General features: G+C 45.7%; 1 protein-coding gene across 1 annotated transcript in view; it reads left to right on the top strand.

Annotated features, from left to right (window-relative positions):
* Positions 293-20543, top strand: part of CAPN14 (calpain 14) — a 39339-nt gene continuing 19088 nt past the window's right edge. Inside the window, exons 1-9 of the mRNA XM_021088409.1 lie at positions 293-388; positions 9298-9653; positions 12267-12336; positions 13429-13547; positions 13683-13819; positions 14225-14399; positions 14979-15044; positions 17040-17125; positions 19844-19918. Of these exons, the coding sequence (XP_020944068.1) occupies positions 9429-9653; positions 12267-12336; positions 13429-13547; positions 13683-13819; positions 14225-14399; positions 14979-15044; positions 17040-17125; positions 19844-19918 (953 nt within the window). The 5' untranslated portion in view covers positions 293-388; positions 9298-9428. The remainder of the gene's footprint in view (positions 389-9297; positions 9654-12266; positions 12337-13428; positions 13548-13682; positions 13820-14224; positions 14400-14978; positions 15045-17039; positions 17126-19843; positions 19919-20543) is intronic.

Here is a 20543-nt window from a genome sequence, read left to right on the forward strand (position 1 = left end):
CAGCAGGAACTATCCTTGGGAGCTGCATCAAACTCTGAAGACCACAAAAGAAAATACGTCATGTCACCAAATACCTTCCCTAGGTCGGAAGTGAGAATGTGACTAACCCTCTCTTCTTTTCAACGCATTACTGGAACATGTTCTTTTTTGTTGTTATAAGAAAATAATCACCCGTGTAGAATACCATCATAGCCCTGGGCACTCCTCTCTGCCAGGGAACACAGAGTGGGGAGGAGCCAAAGCTCTGGGGGGCGGGAACTCAGACTCTCAGTCCAAGACCTGTGCCTAGAAAGGACTGTATATAAAGAGTGGCCTTGGGCAGTTAGGTCTGACTGCTTTGGGATTAGAGCCTGTCCAGCTGCTCAAGGAAGCAAGATTTCCTGTGCAGGTAGGTTTCTTTAGCTCCAAGGGTGGGTCCAGCTTAGCCCAGAGCCCCTAGAGGCCTCTGCAGGGTCTGGGTTCAGAGATGAGAGAAAGGGAGCTGCTTCTCCTGGTATGAATTTTTCAGGAAAGAGTCCTGGAGTCTGGAGATCTGAATTTTGTTCTTGGCTTTGCATTTGCTCGGCAATGTAGTCTTAGAGCAGTAGAGTGCTGCCATTTGGTCTTAGTCTTACTCAAATAAGGGCATCTTTGGACCTGGGTGATTTCTGGGGTTGCTCCAGCTCTGATGTCCATCAAGAATTGTATTGCTAGAGTATTGATGCTTCTAGGGGTTGCCATTTCCCAGGGCTCAGGCCCTTCTAGAGGTCTTTTGGAAGGGGGGTGGTGGGGGCCTGGGGCCTTGTGGGTCCCTGATGTTCTGGGATGCGGGCTGCTCTCTGGGTGCTAATGGACAGCAAGGCTTGTTTGACCTCCTCTGTGAAATCGTATGGGAAGAAACCCCACGGCAGTGCTCACCCTCTGTAAGAGTGAAATGGCCCCTCACGTGAAGCTGTCAGTGGAGTGCTAAGGCGCAGCCTTTATTTAGACAAGAAGTCTAGAAATTACCATGTTTGCTGGCCTCTGAGCATTGGAAAAAGTCACTCACCGAGGCTCTGGATGGCTCAGGAGGAAGGGTGTCAGCTCTCAGCTCAGCGGGCAGGTCTGTCCTATGAAGGCAGAGGGAGATATTATTTGTGTGGGTGGGACGCAGACTTGACATGCGTTAAACATTTTTGTTCTAGAAATGCAAGATCCAGTCTGAAGAAGCTTGGGGGGCTGAACTGTGACCCTAACCTTGAGCCAGCAAAGTGGACCTCTGTTTCTGGGCCTGGGGAGGTCCTCAGACCTGGCAAGGTGGTAGCACCTCTCTGGCTTTCTAGAGAGAGGGTTCTTGCATGGGCTGGGTGCAGCCCGTTACCCAGAGTGAGCCTCACAGGAAAGAGAAGAGAGCCCTCTGGCTTGGGCTGTGCTGTCCTCAAGGGTGGAAATTCAGATTCCTCCTGCACCCCTGCCACTGAGGGCCCATGGGGAGGCATCCATAAAGACTCATTGAAGATGAGTTGAACTGATGACTTTTCAATCTCCCTTGAAAATCTCTCCACTGACCATCATAGAACCCATTTAACTGTTCGTGGCATCACTGGTTTGGGGATAAATCTCTCCATCCCAAGTGTAACCACTATGCTGATTTCTAACACACAGATCCATTGTGCCTTTTGGGGGCAAGTTGTATATGTGGAATCATAAAGTTTCCATGTCTGGATTTTTATACTCAGGCCTATGTGAATTTCTTCTGTCTGGTAGCCTGTAGTTCTCTGTTCATTCTCAACGCTCTATTGCATTCTGCTGTGTGAATGTGCCCCAGTATTATTTTTCCATGTCCTTGGCCTTATGGATGGTTCCCAATTCAGCACTATTTTGAATAATGCTCTTATGAATATCCTTATACACATTTATGGTGCATAAACATAAGCATTACTGTTGGGTAACACCCAGGAATTGCCATGACAGGATGTATATACGCTTGCCTTTCATATTGACTACCAAAAACTTTTCCTAAAAGATGTTTCTGAATAACTTCCTTTTTCCAAAGTGTTGCCTGAGTTTCTAACTGCATGGCTTGATTTTCTGGCATAGAGTAAATTACAGCCTGAGATGCGAGGCCATCTGTTCCTGGAGTCCAGGACCAAGGTTTCAGGGGGCAGCAAGTGCTTTTACCTGGCATGACCCTCCACAGGTCACGCACGAGGTTGTAACAGAATCAGGATTGTTCTTTCATGGCTTCCCCTTCTCCCTCTAACTGTCACACATGCTCAGAGGTCCTTAGAAAACCTTTCTGGAGGAATGAAAAATTCTGTGCGTCAGTGAGGCAACTTAGCTGTGAGGAGAAGCTAAAATGTGCTGGGAGGCCAGAAAAGGCTCTGGAGAGAAGGGAAACTTGAGCTGAGCTTTGAAAATGGATGTAATTTGAACCAGAGAGGGCAAGACACATCTTGTGTTTGTGTGCAAGCGGAAGGCATGCTGGGATAGACCCAGGGGTGTGCACTGCGGGTTATTGACCCAGAAAGGGCCACAAACACTGAGAACCTGACTGTTTGGGTTTGAGGCCACACTCTGTGTGGATTGGGGAAGAAACTGAACTACCTCTGTTTAAAGAATGCCATTCAAAGCCTGTGACTCTAAGATGATGCAAAGACTCCTGAGAAATGAGGAACTCATTTATGTCTGTTTTCAAACTCTTTCACATTCAGATGTGTTTTGAAATGTCTCGAAAGGAGGAAAATCAAAGTGGTTGGTCCTTTAAAAGTGTGGACGGTGGTGGCAAAGTCAGAGCAGGGAATGACTCTAAGATGAGGATGCTGCTGTGGGCTGGGAACTGTGAAGGCAGAAGCAGGGGAGAGGGGAATAGAATGGCCCTGCGAGGTTCCAGTCCAAGTGTCCATAGGAAAGTAAAGAAGAAGATGTGCCAAAAAGATGCCCCAGGGTTCGCTGCAGTCAGGCTGAGCAGCCGAAACCTCCCTCGACACAGGGGTGCTGGCAGAGCTGACTGCTATGTTCCTTCTAGCCCGATGTTTGGTTCATCGGCAAAGAGTGGCATTAGAGTCTGGCTTCCACATGGGCCAGTGAGTGTTCATAAGCCTATGGAGAGTCATGTGGCAACTTAAGGTGCACACTCACATTCTGATGGGTGTCTGCATTTCTACAAAGATCTGTGACTGTATAGTGTCTCGTGGAGTCAGAGGGAAGATGGGGCAAGTGGGAGTGGGTGGTGAGCCCCACCAGCCAAGTTCTTCTATCTCTAAATAGGCAAGCAATCACCCCCGAGCCTCCCCCGCCCAGCATTACCAGTGAAGGCAGGGCCTTCCTGCCTCTTCTCCCTCCACCAGTCTCCTTCCCAGGTGCGCGGATGGAGACTCCTTTTCTCCTTGAAGTCTGGCCTTGATTTTACCTTATTCCTTGGGGCACTGTTTCTTAAATCCCACATAACCCCCATCCCCCCGGAAGGAGCCCTAAAGCAAGACTGGGTGAGGAGGGAGTGTTCTCTCTCTCTCTCTCTCTTTTTTTTTTTTTTTTTTTTTTTTGTCTTTTTGCCATTTCTTGGGCCGTTTCCCAAGGCATATGGAAGTTCCCAGACTAGGGGTCGAATCGGAACTGTAGCCGCTGGCCTACACCAGAGCCACAGCAACGCGGGATCTGAGCCGTGTCTGCAACCTACACGACAGCTCAGGGCAACACCGGATCCTTAACCCACTGAGCAAGGCCAGGGATTGAACCCGAGGAGGTAGTACTCTTAAAGAGGCCCCTGAAGGCAAGTCCCAACCTAAATTAGTTCCAGGGGTGCGATCAGAACAACAGAAGAGCAACCAGATGGGTGACAGCTCACAAAAGATTTTCCTGTCCTTTTCTCCTTTCAGCGTCACATCAGGAGGGGTGGGGAGGGCAGGCTTTACCATTCTTTACATTTTACAAATGAAGCAACATTCCATCCATTCATTCATTCAGGCAGTCAGTCATCAAACATTTATCAACCATCTGCTTATTCATAATACAATGCTGGGCTGTGTGGATCCAGGAAAAAAAATTACTATTCTTGCCTTTAATAGCTCATAGGCCACGTTCTTCATTGTTTCCTGAAAGTCAGTGTCTTAGGGTCTTCTCTTAAAAGCTCACTCTAAATGCAGACAGATATCCAAATGGTAAAAACTTTCAAGACCCTCTCCAATCATTAATTTTGTAAAACCATTTCCCCTTTTATGAACAGGTCATGATCTGTACGTAGAGATATGGGTTTTCCTATTTATAATCAGTGCCCACAAAACCACCTGAAAATGACTCAAGGATGTCTGATGTCATCACCTCTAAAAAATTACATTAGAGACCAGACTTTAGCAAAGGGAAATGGCAAGCCACATCTTTAAGTCTTTAAGGACATGAATGTAATTCTGAATGTCAAGTCTGTAAAAACAAACGAACAAACAACAACAATAAAAACAATGAGTCAATTAGGGATAAAATTCTGTCTCATTAAGATAAGTTCTCAGTGATTGATTCAATTAACCACATTTTATTCTATGAATCCTCCTTGGAGCTCCCCTGCTGTGCTTAACACAGTGCAGCAATGATGCCCCTGTGTTAGATAGTGCTTTAGAAGCAGACATTTCTATAAAAGGCAAAGCTGTAAATATTTTTACTTGTGGACCATATGACCTCTGCCCCAGTTACTCAACTCTGTTGTAATGTATGTGGCAGCAGCAGTAAGTGGGGCTGTGTTTCAATAAAACTTTATTTACAAAAAAACAATGGTGGGCTGGATTTGGCCCATGGACCATAGTTTGCCAACCCCTACTTTAGAGTTTTCTCAAGCCACTTGACATTGTTGTCTCTTCAAGTCCTGAGAGTAGGCACAGAACATGTCATCTCTATTTGATGTGGAAAGCAGCCAGCTCGAAGACAGTAAGGGGTCCGCTCATGGCCACATGGGGAAGAGGTGGCAAGCCCAGCTGCCTCTGAGGTTTTCTAATACCAAATCTGAACACTGTCCTATGCCTGTTACACAAAAGAAGTATAGGGCTGCCCAAGATACATAAGGCAGGGCTGATTATTCCTCTTGTTCTTTTGTTCCAACTGTCAGGGGCATAGAATTGATCATTTGTTCAATCCAATGCTTTTTGTCATGTAGACAGAGCCATTGTGCAAGGAGCCTAGGTTTCTATTCCAATTTTACCTCTGACAATTCAGTAGATTATGGCAAGGTGCCAGAGCTCTCTGGAAATTAATCATCCCACAGGAGGATTCTACAGATCCACAGTACCTGTGAGCAGGGATGTGGTTTTTATTCCTTTTGGTTCATTTTCAGAGCCTTGACTCTACCCTTATTGGTGGGTCAAGAGCCAAGAGTATATGTCCAGCATGGCACTGTGTCTAGCACCCAGCAGGTTCTCAGTAAATATCTGAATGGACTGAATATCAGGGTAGGGACTGAAGGCATGGAATAAACCCAGTTTCTCACCTGGTGATGCTCCTCCATGTTGACCAACCAGTCAACATTCAAAGGCCATGAGCACCAGTGATACCCCTCCCCATAAAGCTCTCCCTTGCCTCGACATCTGTAAAGAAGGCAAGTGTAGGCAATATTGAAAAAAAAATGAAGACTGGGGCTCTGATTATTGCTTTGCTGAGTGCAAATGAATCCTGGGCTGAAGAACATGATGGAGGAGGCTAACTCCCCTTGGAGAGCCAAGGAAACACTCAGGTACAGGCAGCATGACTTTCGGCTTCATACACTAACATCTCTGCCCAAGTTAGCCATCTCCTATCCATTGGCATCATCTTGTTTTACGGGCCTGCTCCAACACCGCTTACTTACAGTAGTTCAAGTGCATTTCCAAATATGACCAAGACCCATCTGGCCCTTGGCAAGGAGCTGGCACAATCTGGGAATGAGCCAGTTTCTTCCACAGCTTGTATCACACAAAAGACATGCAAGAACTTCCAAATGGCCACATCGGGGTCTAGGCTCTCCTTAAGGTGACTTAGGAATCCTTTAAAGTAAGATACACGTGTCTGTGGCTGCATTCTGAAATTTGGAGGTGAGAGGATCTTATGATGGGCATGTTGTCTTCTGAGCCCCATAAGGCCACCAAAGTTTGTGCTGAGATGCAATGCTTTGGAATCTGAGTGTTACTCAGAGCTCGGTAAGGAGGGCATGACCCTGGTTCAGGTTCTGAAGCCAAGAGACCCAGTACCATTTATCACGTTGCAAACAGTGAAGGGTAGCTATTTAGGCTTGAAGGGTAAAAACATGAGACCTTGCCTTCATGTGGCCTCAGATTTACAAATGTACATGTAGTGGAAGAAATTTGTTGAAGAGGAAGTGGCCTGGAGGAAGCTTTGCCTGATAGTCCATATCAGGAAGAAAAACTCAGGGGAACATGCAGACCAGACTAACAGCTTTTGGATCCCTCTAACCCAGGTAAGGACAGGGCTAGGTCGGTCTTCCCCCAGGAAGTGTACAGCCACTTGTGACAAATAGAAACAGCCTGAAATCAGTGCGTCTTAAGCTCAGAGAGAGGTAAGAGTGTAACATGAACAGCATTCCAGTGTTAATCACTGTAGGGGAGAAAATACCAGTATCAAGCAGGGGAGGTTTCAGGGCATGAATCACTCAGAGCAGAGCCCACAATGGGTCCCAGGACAATGCCATTCTATGAACTCATTACTAGCAGTACATGGCCAACGAAGTATTAAACAATTGCAGTGTTCAGAAACCTTCATAGCAATTGACCAAATAATTTTATTTCTCTTTAACCTGAAGGGTTTTTTTTCCCAAAAGGAAGGCATGTATTTTATATATCCTTTAAAATTTTATTTTTCTATTAATTCATTTTCATTATATTGCTGTAACAAATTGGAAATGAAAGAATGCAGGCCCTTCACTAGTGATAATTTGAGATGCACCAATTAGAAGGCAGTAGGCAGTTCTACAGGGTAGACAGTAGGTCGGAAGATAGGATGAGGGGGCCTTGAAGGCCAGGCATTCAGGGGAGGCTTCCTAGGGGAGGGATCAAGTTGGACTTTGGAGGATGAGCAAGATTTTGACAAATGAAGAGGGCCTTCGGGTCATTTCTAGAGTCTTCATCGAATACTTGTACTTCATATCAACCTTCTTTTTTAGGCTGCTTTTAGTACTGCGACATTCTGTTCCAAGTACTATATTTTACACACATGGGAGTTCCTGGCATTGAGGACTGACCACTCTAATGAGAGTCAGAGCCCCGGGCTCTGGATCAGGCTCTGATTCAGTTTCCTCACATAGCACTTAAAAGATCATTTAGGAAGCAAGCTAAATGTCCATTGACAGAGTGGATAGAGAAGATGTGGTACATACGCACAACGGAATATTACTCAGCCATAAAAAGGAATGAAACAATGGCATTTGCAGCAACATGGATGGAGCTAGAAATTATCTTACTAAGTGAATTTAGTCAGACACTGAGACACCAACATCATACGCTATCACTTATATGTGGAATCTAAAAAAAGGATACAATGGACTTATTTGCAGAACAGATACTGACTCACAGGCTTTGAAAAACTTATTATCACCAAAGGAGAAAGGTTGGGTGAGGGGGCGGATAGGCTGGGGGTTTGGGATGGAAATGCTACAAAATCAGGTTGTGGTGATCATTGTACAACTATAAGTGTAATAGAATTCATTGAGTTAAAAAGATCATTTAACACCCCTGCCTCCCCCCCACTAGACTGTAAGAACCAGGAGGGCAGAGCAGACTCTGGAGAATGATGCCTAACTCAAGCCTGGCAGGTGACCGATTATCAATACATATTTTATTAAATGAATGGATGAATGGGTTTCAGTTTTAACATTTAAAATTGAATTGGGCTATAAAACATTGGTGATTTTCAAATCATAAATTGAGAAACTGCAAAGATGCATTGGGGTCCAACCTGCAAACTCAAGCTTCCACCCTTGAGTTTCTGTAGGATTTCATTTGAAGAAGGAACTCACTGCTAAAATAATTTTGGAAATTACTAAACCAGATGTTTTCCAAGGCTTATTCTAGCTGTGACTTTTTCTGACTTTAGGTAGATAATGCAAGTAATAGAGGCCATAAAGTCATTGGCTTAACCAATCACAACTGCATAAAAATAGATGCAAGAGATCTATGGATATGCTGGAATATTGGGGTGGGTGGAGCCCATGGCTTACGGAGCTCTTAATATGAAGCTCATGCGTGAACTTCAAAAGAGGGACCCACTGACCCCCTAAAATATATGTATAAATATATATATGTAAATTTAACATATATATCATATATAACAAATATATAATAAAAATTACATATATATTGTGTGTATATATATATAATTTTACATGTCATTGAGTTATCAGTAGAGAGTGTGCTAGGGTTACATGAAACACACATCCATGCAGTACTTGACACAAAGAACATTACAGATTTTGGCCACTACCATGACTTAAGTAAGCAAATGATTTATATTCTCATGTAAGAAGATACCTAGAGGCAAACCACTGAAGGCTGGTGCATTTGTTCAAAGAAGTCCTTGAGATCCTGACTCCTAGCATGCAGCTTTTCCCTAATGGTATCAAAACAGCTGCTCCCTCTCCAGGCATCACATCTGCTTTCCAGAAAGGGAGAAAGTCAAAAATAGTGCCAACTGAAGCTGTTTTTTTAAATTAAGAAAGTCATGGCTTTTCCAAAAGCCCCACTGAGTAGACATCCACCTACATCTCACTGGCCAGCACTAGACTGTGTGGCTGCCTTGTCCAAGAAGAAGGCTGGGGCAATCAAGTTTTGTAGCTGGGCAATCAAAACTGGGATTCTATTAATAAGAAGAAAGGATGGATGGGTAGGAACTGAAAAATCTCAGCATTTGACACAACATGTGTGTGATTTTTTTTTTTCACATTGCCAAAAATGTATTCAAAGTAGTTTGAAGAGAATGTAGAAAGGGAAAAGGAAGTGACAGAGTTTTGCAGGGAAGAAGGAGGAGGACATTGGAGTAGGAGGAAGGATGAGTGTAAGCTCAGAGGCCCTGGAGGAAGCTCAGAAGGTGCAGCCACAGCCGCCCACAACAGGCACCAGACCCCCAAGCCCAATGAACCAACCTCACACTCCTGCTCCTCTCCTCCCTGTGTCCCCCCTTAAGTGGGGCCCTGTGACACTAGCACCGTCAGGGGCCGCGGGACTTAGCCCTGAGGCTGGGGAGACCCTCCTTTGACACCGGTCTCCCTGTGCGAGCCAGACCCCCCACCAGGAGCCCCAGCACTTAAGTGAAGGTTCCAGGACCCCACTCTCTAGGTTAAGGATCTAACCAAGTGCTTCCTTCTCACAGCTCCTTTCTCCTCCTCCCCGCGGGCTTGGCAAAGTCTCAACAGGAAGTGAGGAGCCCAAGCATCCTCCGCTCATCTTTCCAGGCGCAACAGAGACCATCCCGGAGGCCCTGGGGTCCGCAGGGTCCTGGCCATGCTGCTGTGGTCTTCTCTAGGCGGCTGCTGGAAGCTGGGGTGCGAGGACTGGATGCAGAGCTCTTCGCAGCTCCCCAAACAGGACTACGAGGCCCTGCAGGAAAGATGCCTGATAGACGGCTGCCTCTTTGAGGACCAGAGCTTCCCGGCCACCCTGCGCTCCATCGGGCGCGGGCCCCTGCTGCGGAAGCTGCCGGAGCGTGTGTACTGGAGGCGGCCTCCGGTAAGGGGAGGGGGCATCGGGACAACAGCGCGCAGTGTGTCAACCCAGACCCTCTCTCCAGGGCTCAGGATCCTATTCACCGCCATTGATCCCCATGTGAAGGGCCCTGGGTCAGTCCCCACATTCCCATTTCCCAGAGGAACCCAGGGCTGATCCTGAGAGCCGTCTAAGATGTAAGCACTCCCTCAGGCCCCGCCCAGAAGTGCAGAGCAGCTGCTGCCAGAAACATGTCAAGGTGCTGCTCAGCCTCACCTGTCTCACCAATGCCCGAGACAAAGTGTCTTCACTCCTCTGTCCCCCACATCAGGCTCCTGAAACATGTAAATGAAGGAGCTATTTGTAAAAATGGATAAAAATTGAAGGAGCTATCACTTTACAAAGGAGTCTTCACTTTATCAGATGCATCGAGTCCCTTAAAAGGCAACTTTTTAATTTAATTTAATATTTTATTTTTGTCTTTTTAGGCCTGCACCTGCGGCATATGAAGTTCCCAGGCTAGGGGTTGAATTGGAGCTGCAGCTGCCAGCCTACGCCACAGCTACAGCAATGCCAGATGGGAGCCGCATCTGTGCCACAGCTCATGGCAACGCCCAGATCCCTAACCCACTGAGTGAGGCCAGGGATCGAACTCTTGTCCTCATGGATACTGGTTGAGTTCTTTACCCCTGAGCCATGACAGGAACTCCAAAAGGCAACTTCTTAATGTGTCAGAGGCAATCCAGCTCCCTCCACTCCAACTGGGTTGACATGCAATACTTCCAGAATACAGCCAGAAAACAAAATGAAGTCAGCCTGTGCTACAGATTCTCCCCTCTTCCGTTCCCTATTCAGCCATCACTATCGGAGCCCACAGCCCCAGACTTAATAAGTCCCTGCTGTGTATAAGATGCCCCAGCGAGCTTCCTAAATTAGAGGACAGCCAGGATTCTCCTTCTCCCAGAGAATCTTGGGGATTGCTGACATAGTCTGTCTCACACCTGACATTGGGGAACCAGTGCAAAGATGGAGGGATTTAGGGCTTGCTGTGGAGCAGAGACTGCCCACACTTACCACCTCACCCCAGCCTGCATCTCAACAGGAAAGTCAGAGAGGCTGTTAAAATTGGGATCAGGGTGGGAAGAAGGAGCAGGGGGAGAATAAGGAGAATGGGAATATCTCTAGGAAAAATGAGACCCATGCAAAAACAAAACAAAACAAAACACAGGAGTTTCCATTTTTAACAGACACTCCATTTTTTTTTTTTGCTGAAATATAGTTGATTTACAATGTTGTGTTAGTTGCAGGTGTATAGTTATATATGTATATACATATATATACATGTATATGTTCTTTTTCAGATTCTTTTCCAATATAGGTTATTATAATGTATTGAATATTGTTCCCTGTGCTGTACAGTAGATCCTTGTTGTTTGTCTATTTTTTTATAAAATTGTGTGTATCTTTTAATCCCAGACTCCTAATTTATCCCTCCCTTTCCCTTTGGTGACTATAAGATTGCTTTCTATGTCTGAATCTGTTTTTTTTAGATTCCACAAATAGGTGATATAGTATGGTATTTGTCTTTCTCTGCCTGATTTACTTCACTTAGTAAGATCATCCCTAGGTCCCTCTGTGTTGCTGCAAATGACATTATTTCATTCTTTTTAATGGCTGAGTAATATTCTATTGTATACACATACCACATCTTCCTTATCCAGTCATCTGTTGATAGACATTTAGGTTGCTTCCATGTCTTGGCTATTGTAAATAGTGCTGCTATGACATTAGGGTGCATGTATCTTTTTGAATTATAGTTTTCTCTGGATATATGCTCAGGAGTGGGGTTGCTGGATCAGATGGTAATTCTATTTTAAGGTTTTTTTTTTTTTTTTTTTTGTCTTTTTAGGGCCGCACCTGCAGTATATAGAGGTTCCCAGGCTAGGGGTCTAATTGGAACTGTTCCTGCTGGCCGCAGCACAGCCATGCCAGATCCGAGCCACATCTGCAACCTACACCACAGCTCACAGCAACGCTGGATCCTTAACCCACTGAGTGAGGCCAGGGATCGAACCTGCAACCTCATAGTTCCTAGTTAGATTCCTTTCCATTGAGCCACAATGGGAACTCCTATTTTAAGTTTTTTAAAGAAAACTCCATGCCGTTTTCCATAGTGGCTGCACCAGTTTACATTCCCATCAACAGTGTAGGAGGGTTCCCTTTTCTTCACACCCTCGCCAACATTTATTATTTGTACACTCTTTAATAATGGCCATTCTGGCTGGTGTGAGCTGATACCTCACTGTAGTTTTGATTTGCATTTTCTAATCTTTAGCAACATTGAGCATCAAGAAAAGGCATTTTTGGTTCAAGTGCTACTTCTCAATATCTACACAGAGTTCTCCAGAGTGCTGCCTTACATAAGCTGCAAGAAGAAACTGGAAATAGAGTAGGCCAAATCTCTTTGCCTGGATTTTCTGGGACAGCCCTGATTTCACTTATATTCTGTATTTATGCTCCCAGAAGCCAAGTGTTGGAATATGGGAAACTATGCAAATGTGTGTATATATATATGTATATTTGCTCCAGGAGCTTTTATGTTCTTGATTAGAAGGTCAGTTCCGTCTGTTCCCACAGGAGCTGCACAGCAATCCCCAGTTCTATTCCGCCAAGGCCAAAAGGCTGGATCTGTGCCAGGGATTGGTAGGTAAGTCTGCCCATTCCCCGAGACACATGCTCGGCACCTGCACGCCTGGCCCAGTCAAAGCAGAGTGGGGTGGGGAAGAGGAGGACTGAGAGATCCTAATGGAGAAATGGCTACCCTGAACTTCACCTTGACATGATGTCCTTGGCTGGAAAATGATAACAGTCCTTTGGGTTGTTATCATTTTGGGAGGTGTGGGAATGCCACACCTTGCCTAACTATCATCCTCGTTACCAACTTACAGATCTAAGTTTCATGTTGGGAAAATGTGCTCACTCTGCTTTAGTCCCTGGAACAATTCCTTCTTGCACACCAGTCACTAGATGCCCCAGAATCCAAGAAGATCTATGCTCAACCCAGCTTTCTTTTTAGAAGAATAGAAAAAAACCCTTGGCCAGGAGGGAAGGCACATGTGTAGCGATATTGTCACCAGTGTCATTTCACAGACAGAGAAATGGAGTCCAGAGGGCTGAGGCTTTTTTCAGAACATAAATCAATTACAGAAGCAGGACTTAGAAAAGTTTGGTTGTGTCTGGGCCCAGGTTCCTGCTCTTGGGGCATTTGGGAAGCTAAAAGCTAGTCCAGGAATACAGTTCAGTTCTTGGTGTCAAATGCAGATTCCAGACAATATTCCCCACCCCCTACTCTGCTCACCTACCATATTCCACCCTGCTTCCTCCCTGCATATAAGAGAAATGACTGGTCCCAATTGCTATCCTCTCTGGGCTTGCAGCCTAGTTTAGGAGAAGGTAATTATATAGCATTATAATATATTTGATTTACAATCTTGTGCCAATTTCTGTGGTGCAGCAAAGTGATCCAGTCATTCATATACATACATTCCCTTTCTTAGATTATCTTCCATCGTAGTCTGTCCCAAGAGACTGGATATAGCTCTCTGTGCTATATAGCAGGACCACATTGCTTAGCCATTCTAAGTGTGATAGTTTGCATCCACTAACCCCACACTCCCAATCCATCCCACTGACCGGGCATTTCTTTCACGCAGTAAGTCCTCTGTAGGTTCCCTTTGACACTGGTGGTCTGTGCAAGCCTGAATGGTACATCCTTGAGGATGTGTGCTCTCTGTCTCAGGTGACTGCTGGTTCTTGGCGGCTTTGCAAGCTCTGACTTTGCACCAGGATATCCTGAGTCGCGTTGTTCCCCTGAATCAGAGTTTCACTGAGAAGTATGCTGGCATCTTCCGGTTCTGGGTGAGTGTCCTCCTGGTGCTCCATCCTGGAGCTGGCCGTAGGAAAGAGGGTTCTGGGAGAGTCGTGTCTTTGTCCCCCAGGCTGACCATCCTCCACAGTAGTCTCCACTCACCAGCGGGCACTCTCTCCTTCCAGTTCTGGCACTTTGGGAAGTGGATTCCGGTGGTGGTAGATGACCGACTGCCCGTGAATGAGGCTGGCCAGCTGGTCTTTGTCTCTTCCACCTACAAGAACTTGTTCTGGGGAGCTCTTCTGGAAAAGGCCTATGCTAAGTAAGATGACACTGGGGAACTTTCCCCCTTCCTTGCTAGCCCTCCCTTCCTCTGTCTCTCTGTCTCCCTCTCATCAATGTTGAGGGAGGGCAAGGGGAGGCAGGTCGAGTTTATCAGCTGAGATCCTGAGGCACATGCCTGTAAATCTAGAACTGACCCATCCAGGGTCTCCTGTGTAAAGGGTACCCCACTGGCACCAGCGTTCCAGAATCTTGCCTTTCCCTAATGGATGGAGTTGCTGAACAGGGATAGAAACTCCGAGTATATATTTCCTTTTTTGTCCCTGGGATGGAAGGAAGGAAGAGCAGATACGTGACCCAGGCATAACCAAGTAGGGGGGGTCATGAGGCGTGTTTGGACCATCCCACCCTTGCCTTATCCCACACTGATTCCTTCCCTGGGTAGGCTCTCTGGCTCCTATGAAGACTTACAGCGCGGACAGGTATCTGAAGCCCTTGTGGACTTCACTGGAGGGGTGACAATGACCATCAACCTTGTGGAAGCCCCTTGCAACCTCTGGGACATTCTAACCCGAGCCATCTACAGCAGGACCCTGATTGGCTGCCAGACCCACGCAGGGGTGAGACGGGGCTGTGCCCTGGCAGGATGGCCTCCTCCCCTGGGCCCGGGTGTGGGCCCCCAGATTCCACCAACTCCCAAGCCCAGAGTCCTGATGTTCAAACCATAAGAGCACAGCTGAGTCCCTGGGGCAGGCGAGAGCACAGTAGAATATAGATGTTGCGCAGAAGGGATCTAACCATCCTCAAGTGTCAGCCACAGGCAAGGCAACTGACCAGCACCACTAGTCTCCACTAATTTCATGAGGCATAAGAACCCAGAACTAGAGTAGGAAGCCCTCAGTTCAGCCCCGCCTCCGCTACCCACCATCATGTCATCTCACATGACTTAGTGGCTCTGAGTCTGAGTTGCCCTCTGGAAAGTGGGGTGATGATAATCACTACAGGGTGGCATCCTGACTCCTTGAAAGGCTCAAAGGTGATTGTGGGTGCTCAAGAGCTTTGAAAACTGTAAGCAAACAGCATGGGTCTCTCCCACCCCTCCCTCCCCATAAACCCTGGGCTCCAGCCAAATGCGTCCCCTTGGACTCCTAACAAGCTGTACACAGCAGAAGACTGACAAAAGCTCTCTGTCTCTGCAGAAGGAGAGGGTGCTGGAGAATGGGCTGGTGGACGGCCATGCCTACACTCTGACAGGCATCAGGAAGGTGGGTGGAGCCAGGCCCCTCTGTCTCCCTTCACCCTCTCCCCTCTTCCCTGGGGGGCTTCTCACCAAGGCCTTCCTCCATCATGGTGAATGTTAGCATCTGAGCCCAGTCTAGGGCCTGAATTCTCCAGTGAACCTGCCAAAGCAGGTGGTGGGCTCCCTGGACCTCTGTGCCTTTTTTCTGGGGTGAAGTGGTGGGTCCAGCCTTTGGCCTGCCCACTGCACCTCCCAGCCTCTTACCCTGGGGCAGCCCCAGCCAATCAGCCATCTAGCCCTGCTGTACCTCACATCCCTTCTTTGAGCTTCACTTTGCCCTGGGCTGCCAGTGATAGTTTTCTCTCTGGGTTTTCCCTCCAGATTCTTGCTTCTTTCCCAAGTGCTCCTTTCAGAAGCCTCCCAGTTTCCTTCCATTGCTATCCATCTTTTGAGTTCTACTAAGCATTGGGAGAAAGATGAAGCAGACAGGAACCCTGCCTACCAAGAGCTTACAGTCAAGTATGGAGACAAACCATATAAATTGATAGGGAAGCAAAGGAGAAACTGAAAGAAGAAAGCAATGATGAATGGCTTTAGGGGTTTAGAGGTAGGAGAGAAGACATTTATGTGTATGGGCTAGAGGAAAGCAGAAGAGACTTAATAGAGGAGGCGACATTGAGTTGGCCACTGAAGGATGGGTAGATTTGTGCGAGGATGCAAGGGCATTTCTGATGGAGGGGGATGAAGGAACAAAGTATGGAAATAAGGAATCGACAGGTTGAATTTATTTTTTCTTTTTACAGCCACACCTGCAGCATGTGGAAGTTCCCAGGCTAGAGCTCAAATGGAAGCTGCAGCTGCCGGCCTACACTACAGCAACGTGGGATCTGGGCCACATCTGTGGCTGTGGCAACGCTGGATCCTTAACCCATTGAGTGAGGCCAGGGATCAGACCTGCATCCTTACAGACACTATGTCGGGTTCTTAACCTGCTGAGCCACGGCAGGAACTCTGACAGGTTGAATTTTAAAGAACCTGCTATTCTTTAGAGAGTGTGACTTCCCCAAAGTCCTCCAAGTCCCTTTACCTCTGCTTCAGATTTTTTCAACTCCATTCACACCTGACTTCTTCTTCCTCCTAGATCTGCATGGATCAAGTTTGTGTGTGTGCCACGAACTTTTAATTTATTTTCAGATTTAGGTTAACAAAATTTATATTTTAAGATATTTATAATTTTATATTTATTCACCAAGTTATTTAGCAAAATTTAACCCTTGCTATGTGATAAATACTGTCCTAAATGCTTTATTGATGTTATTAACTCACTTAGTCTTCACAACAGTCCTATAAGTAGATTTATTAGTGTCCTAGGGCTGGTATAGCAAATTGCTACAAATTGAGACAAGGCAAGAAAAAAGAATCTTTGTTCAGAGGTTTTTTTTTTGTTTTTGTTTTTTTTAAAGGCTAGAAGTCTGAAATCAAGGTGTCTTTAATGCCAACTCCCTCCAGTGGCTCTAGGGGAGAATCCTTGCGCATTCTGGCTCAAGGTGGCTCCCAGTATTCTCTAGCTTGGAATGCATAGCTCTGGTCTTTGCCTCCATCTTCACACACCCTTCTGCTCTGTGTCTCTCCCCTTCTCTTCTTTTGTAAGGACCCACCTGAATCCAGGGTGATTCCAGCTCAAGCTTAATGTATCTGCAGAGACCCTTTTTACAAATAGAATCACACTGACAGCTTCTAGGTAAACATATGTTTGGAGGGAAGCATCCATTCAACTCATGGCAGTAGAGTGACTATGAGCAGAATTTATAGATCAGGAAATAGATGCAGAGAGGTAACTAACTTGCCCTAGGTATCACAGCTAGTAAGCAGCAGAATCATTTTCTCCTCTCCCAACTCCAAGGGCCTTTGATTTTTCATTTCAAGGTCTCATCTGCAGGCATGAATCTTGCCCAGATATCTGCAACATTTGCAGCTGGCACTCAGCCCAGCTGCCCCAACTGGTTCTTGTTTTATGCAGGTGACCTCCAAACATGGACCTGAGTATCTAGTCAAGCTGAGGAACCCCTGGGGGAAGGTGGAGTGGAAAGGTGACTGGAGTGACAGGTGAACTTCTGGGACTAGCTGGGAGGGGTGAGGACGGAGTATGTGAAGCCTGCAAAGGAGGGTGCCATTGGTACACAAATTCAGATCATGCGTTTGGTCTCAGGCTGAATCAGGAAAGCTTTCAGACGGTGAAGGTCAATCGCTCACATTGACAATTATTAATTTTTATTATAGTAGAGTTGATTTACAATGTTGTGTTTGTTTCAGATGTACAGCAAAGTGATTCATATATGTGTGTATAAATATATTTTTCCCTCACATTTTTGAGATGCTTAAATATATAGATCCTTTTTATTCATTATAATCATTGAAGCTAATGTTTATGGCAAGCTTGCCAGCATTGTGCTAACGTTTTGAATTTGTGTAATCTTGTCTAATCCTCCAAACAATGCTGTTTTAAGGTAGGTAGATTTATTCCCACTTGCTGATGAAGACATTGATGTTTAGATTGAGTGCATTCCTTAAGGTCTCACAGCATGACTCAAGCCAAGTCTTTGGCAACTAGTCCAGCATTCTTTCCAGTCAGTGCACTCTTGGGCTTGTTGAGTCAGAGGTACAGACAGATCTGGGTCGGTCTCTACATTCTAGTTCCACTTAATGACCTCTGGGCATTCTGATCGGCTGCCTACCTTTAGAGTATTTCTGCCTAGAGTTGACCCTAGAGGGATGTGGGCTTCTTAAGCTACAGACAAAAACAGACCAAGTGTTATAGTCCTTCTCCCTCTGGCGATGAAGACTTATAATTCTTCACTCCATATAACACTTTAGAGAAGCCTAAACGTTTTCGCATATGCATGATCACTTCATCATTTTTATAGATGAAAACAATGATGGCTCAGAAAAATAAGTGGAATTTTACTCCTGATAGAATGTTCTGCCTTCTCTTTATTATCCATTAATAAAGAGAATTGTCAAAGGGACTGGGTCTATGTGGAAAAATGGCATCCAGATATTTATATAAATTTTAAAGTGTTACATAAATATAGCATCATAACGTGGTTGGTAGTGGTTTGTTTAAGAGAACAAGTTCTTGCCTTTGAGAAAGATGACATTAGTTGTATGATTCTAGGCAAATGTCTTAATTTCTTTGAGCTAGACGTGTGTTATGGATTAAATAAAACGATGGGCTTTATTCTGATCTGCTTTTAGTCTCATCCAGAGTAGTTTCCTTTTTACATATTATATTTTTAAACTCTAGAGATACCATTTGAGAATATCATCCACTTTTCTCTTCATCATGTCCATAGTTCCCTTTATATCCTTGAGAATGTAGAGCATATTTACAATAGGTGTTTTAATGCCCTTATCTGATAAGCCCATCACATCTCTCTTATTTCTAGGTCTGTTTTTCTTCCTGGTCGTGGATTATTTTTTCCGCTTTTTCATATGGCTAGTAATTTTTTTTTTTTATTGGCTGCTGGATATTGTACATTTAGTTGCTTAGGGATTATTTTGATACTTTGAAGTTTTCTTTTAGGACAGATCTAGAAAAACCTTCATTTTGGGGATAATTTTACCCCATTACCAAGGTACAGAGCCTTTGGGCTCTACTAAAGGCCTTTTGACTCTGGCAGGTGGGAATTCAAATACCTGGCATCTGTTCTGGGACTTGTTCTGTGTAGAGTCCAGCGTTGCGGGGTTTCACTTTATATATTATATGCACAGATTTTATTTCAGCCAAAGACTAAATGACATTTAGTCATGTGTGACTAACCATTATGACATTCTCTGGCACTCCTTCTCCGTGTACCCGCCAGTCCAGGCTGTTTACCCAGCAAATTCTAGCTGTCTTATCTTCCCTGAACTTCTGACTCTGTTTCTTCCACTCGGCAGGACTGCTGGGTTCTTTTGGGGTCCACTTCCCTACCAGGGAATTCGTTTCAGACAGAGTTCTAGGCCATGTTAGGGCTCATTTTATTTGCTTCCCTCTTCTTGAGGTCACAGTTCTATGCTGCCTGCTGTCTAGTGTCCGACAACTGTTGTTTCTTATATTGTGTTCCATTTTTAGTTATTTATAGTGGGGAAGTGATACGAGAAAGCGTTACTCCTTTATGGCCAGAAACAGAGGTTCAAAATGATGGGCTGTGAGAAAAAAGCAACAGCAGCATAGGTTCCAGTGCTAGCTCTGACATTTAATACCCTGTGACTTCAAACAAGTGACCTAGGAGTTCCTGTCATGCCTTAGTGGTAACAAACCTGGCCAATATGCATGAGGACACGGGTTCAATTCCTGGCCTCACTCAGTGGGGTAAGGATCCTGCATTGCCATGAGCTGTGGTGTAGGTCACAGACGCGGCTCGGATCTGGTGTTGCTGTGGCTGTGGAGTAGCCAGCAGCTGCAGCTCCAATTCAACCCCTAGCCTGGGAACTTTCATGTGCTACAGGTGCGGCCCTAAAAAAAATAAAGCAAACAAGCAACCTAATCTCTTTCAACCTCAGTTTCCTAATCTCTGATATGGCAGGGAAATTCCTACTTTGTAAAGTTGTCATTAGCCTTCAATGAAATTCAATGTCAAGAGCCCAACCCGCAGCTTGGCTCAGAGTAAGTGAGGAATTAATGTCACGTGTTGCTTTTCTAATAAAGGATGTAAGATTTAGTTCCCTGCAAGCAGTAGGAAAATGAGAATAAGTAACACTATAGAGCATTTACTGCAGAATTTCTTGCATGCCCTTCGCAATCCTTTCCTTCCCCAAGAAAACATTGTTTTTCTGTTTCAGCTCAAGTACATGGGAACTACTGAGCCCCAAGGAGAGGATTCTGCTGCTAAGAAAAGAGAATGATGGCGAATTCTGGTATTTGACTCAGGGACTTGAGACAGGTGCCCTGGCTTATGTTAAGATATCCATCCAGCAAATATTTATGGGGTGCCTCATGACAGCCAGGCATCTCTTATACAGATATCAACAAGATCCTTTAGGGGCTCACAGGCTAGCAGGGCAATCAAACAGCCAAAGTTTCTGTGATGGGAGTGGTGACCCCTGGCATGGAGCTCAGAGGACTCACAAAACTGAGCGTGGGCATGGCTTCCACTCTGTTTCGTGAGCCCACTGAGCTCATACCAAACTATGATCCACCACACCTGTGCCCTTAAGAGCAAAGCTACTACTTCTACCTGCTTAAAGCTTCACATCCCTTTTTATAAGCTGCTGCCAGATGCCCTGAGCTGATGCTGCTTCTCGGTGTCTGACCTGAGACCTACCTGTTCTCCCTTCCCCTCTGCTGTTCACCCTTTTTATGAACTTCCACACTGTCCCTCAGGCCCCTCTTCTCTCCCTACCCATCCTTTTCAGACGACTGGGCCCTCTCCCTCTTGAAGTGGTCACTGAACTTAAGAGCCTTGCACCTGCCCCTATTTCTGTGTTACAGATAGTAAACCGAGCCTCAGCTGCTAAGACAGCATGCCTCCGGTCACAAGGT

This window comes from Sus scrofa, chromosome 3 (assembly GCF_000003025.6).
Source record: "Sus scrofa isolate TJ Tabasco breed Duroc chromosome 3, Sscrofa11.1, whole genome shotgun sequence".
Classification (NCBI taxonomy): Eukaryota; Metazoa; Chordata; class Mammalia; order Artiodactyla; family Suidae; genus Sus; species Sus scrofa.